General features: G+C 39.7%; 1 protein-coding gene across 3 annotated transcripts in view; it reads left to right on the forward strand.

Annotated features, from left to right (window-relative positions):
* The window catches only part of akt2l (v-akt murine thymoma viral oncogene homolog 2, like), a 22,361-nt gene that overhangs the window by 10,086 nt on the left and 11,598 nt on the right, over positions 1-677 (forward strand). For all 3 annotated transcript variants that reach the window (XM_016530321.1, XM_016530320.1, XM_016530322.1), the window contains exon 7: positions 559-624. In XM_016530321.1, coding sequence (XP_016385807.1) covers positions 559-624 — 66 coding nt within the window. The remainder of the gene's footprint in view (positions 1-558; positions 625-677) is intronic.

A 677-nucleotide genomic window follows, 5' to 3' on the forward strand; every position in this document is an offset into this window, starting at 1 on the left:
TTCTTAAGGGTCAAGATCAAGTTATCTGCATCTCCTGCGCTCCATCAAGCCACTCCCATAATATCTGTCAGCACTCAAATTAATGCACGACTCTACATTATCTGTATAGCATGTGTGTAAGACTCTAATACAATTATGAATAATAATTTTAAGACGAATAAATATTTCAGTGAGTAAAACTGGCTGTGTCTATTAGCCTAAATGACATTATTATATTATTGTCAAATGAATTTTTTAATTATTATTATTTTAAATTATGGATCAGTAGGGTACTCTTGTAATAAAGTAGCGGTGGCTGGGACAGATTTTTACGATCAATTCTGCTTAAAAAGATGCAATCTAATCCTGTTTACATGAAATAAGCTGCTCCCGAGCAGGGTTAAGTTTAAGGACCTGTTGCTATGACAGCAACTCCGGGATGAGCTTCGAAGAACCAAACAATCCAAGATCATGCCAAATCATCAACAATCAAATCCAGCTAACTGAGTTAGCGACGTACGAAGAACGTGCCCCAGAGCTTGGTTGATCTGTGTTTTGAACGTGTTCATGTGTGTTTAGGATGAAGTGGCACATACGGTCACAGAGAGTCGAGTGCTGCAGAACACCAGACACCCGTTCCTGACGGTCAGTGTGTGAGTGTGTGTGTGTGTGTGTGTGTGTGTGTGTGTGTGAGTGAG

This window comes from Sinocyclocheilus rhinocerous, unplaced genomic scaffold (assembly GCF_001515625.1).
Source record: "Sinocyclocheilus rhinocerous isolate Xijiao unplaced genomic scaffold, SAMN03320098_v1.1 scaffold4622, whole genome shotgun sequence".
Lineage (NCBI taxonomy): Eukaryota > Metazoa > Chordata > Actinopteri > Cypriniformes > Cyprinidae > Sinocyclocheilus > Sinocyclocheilus rhinocerous.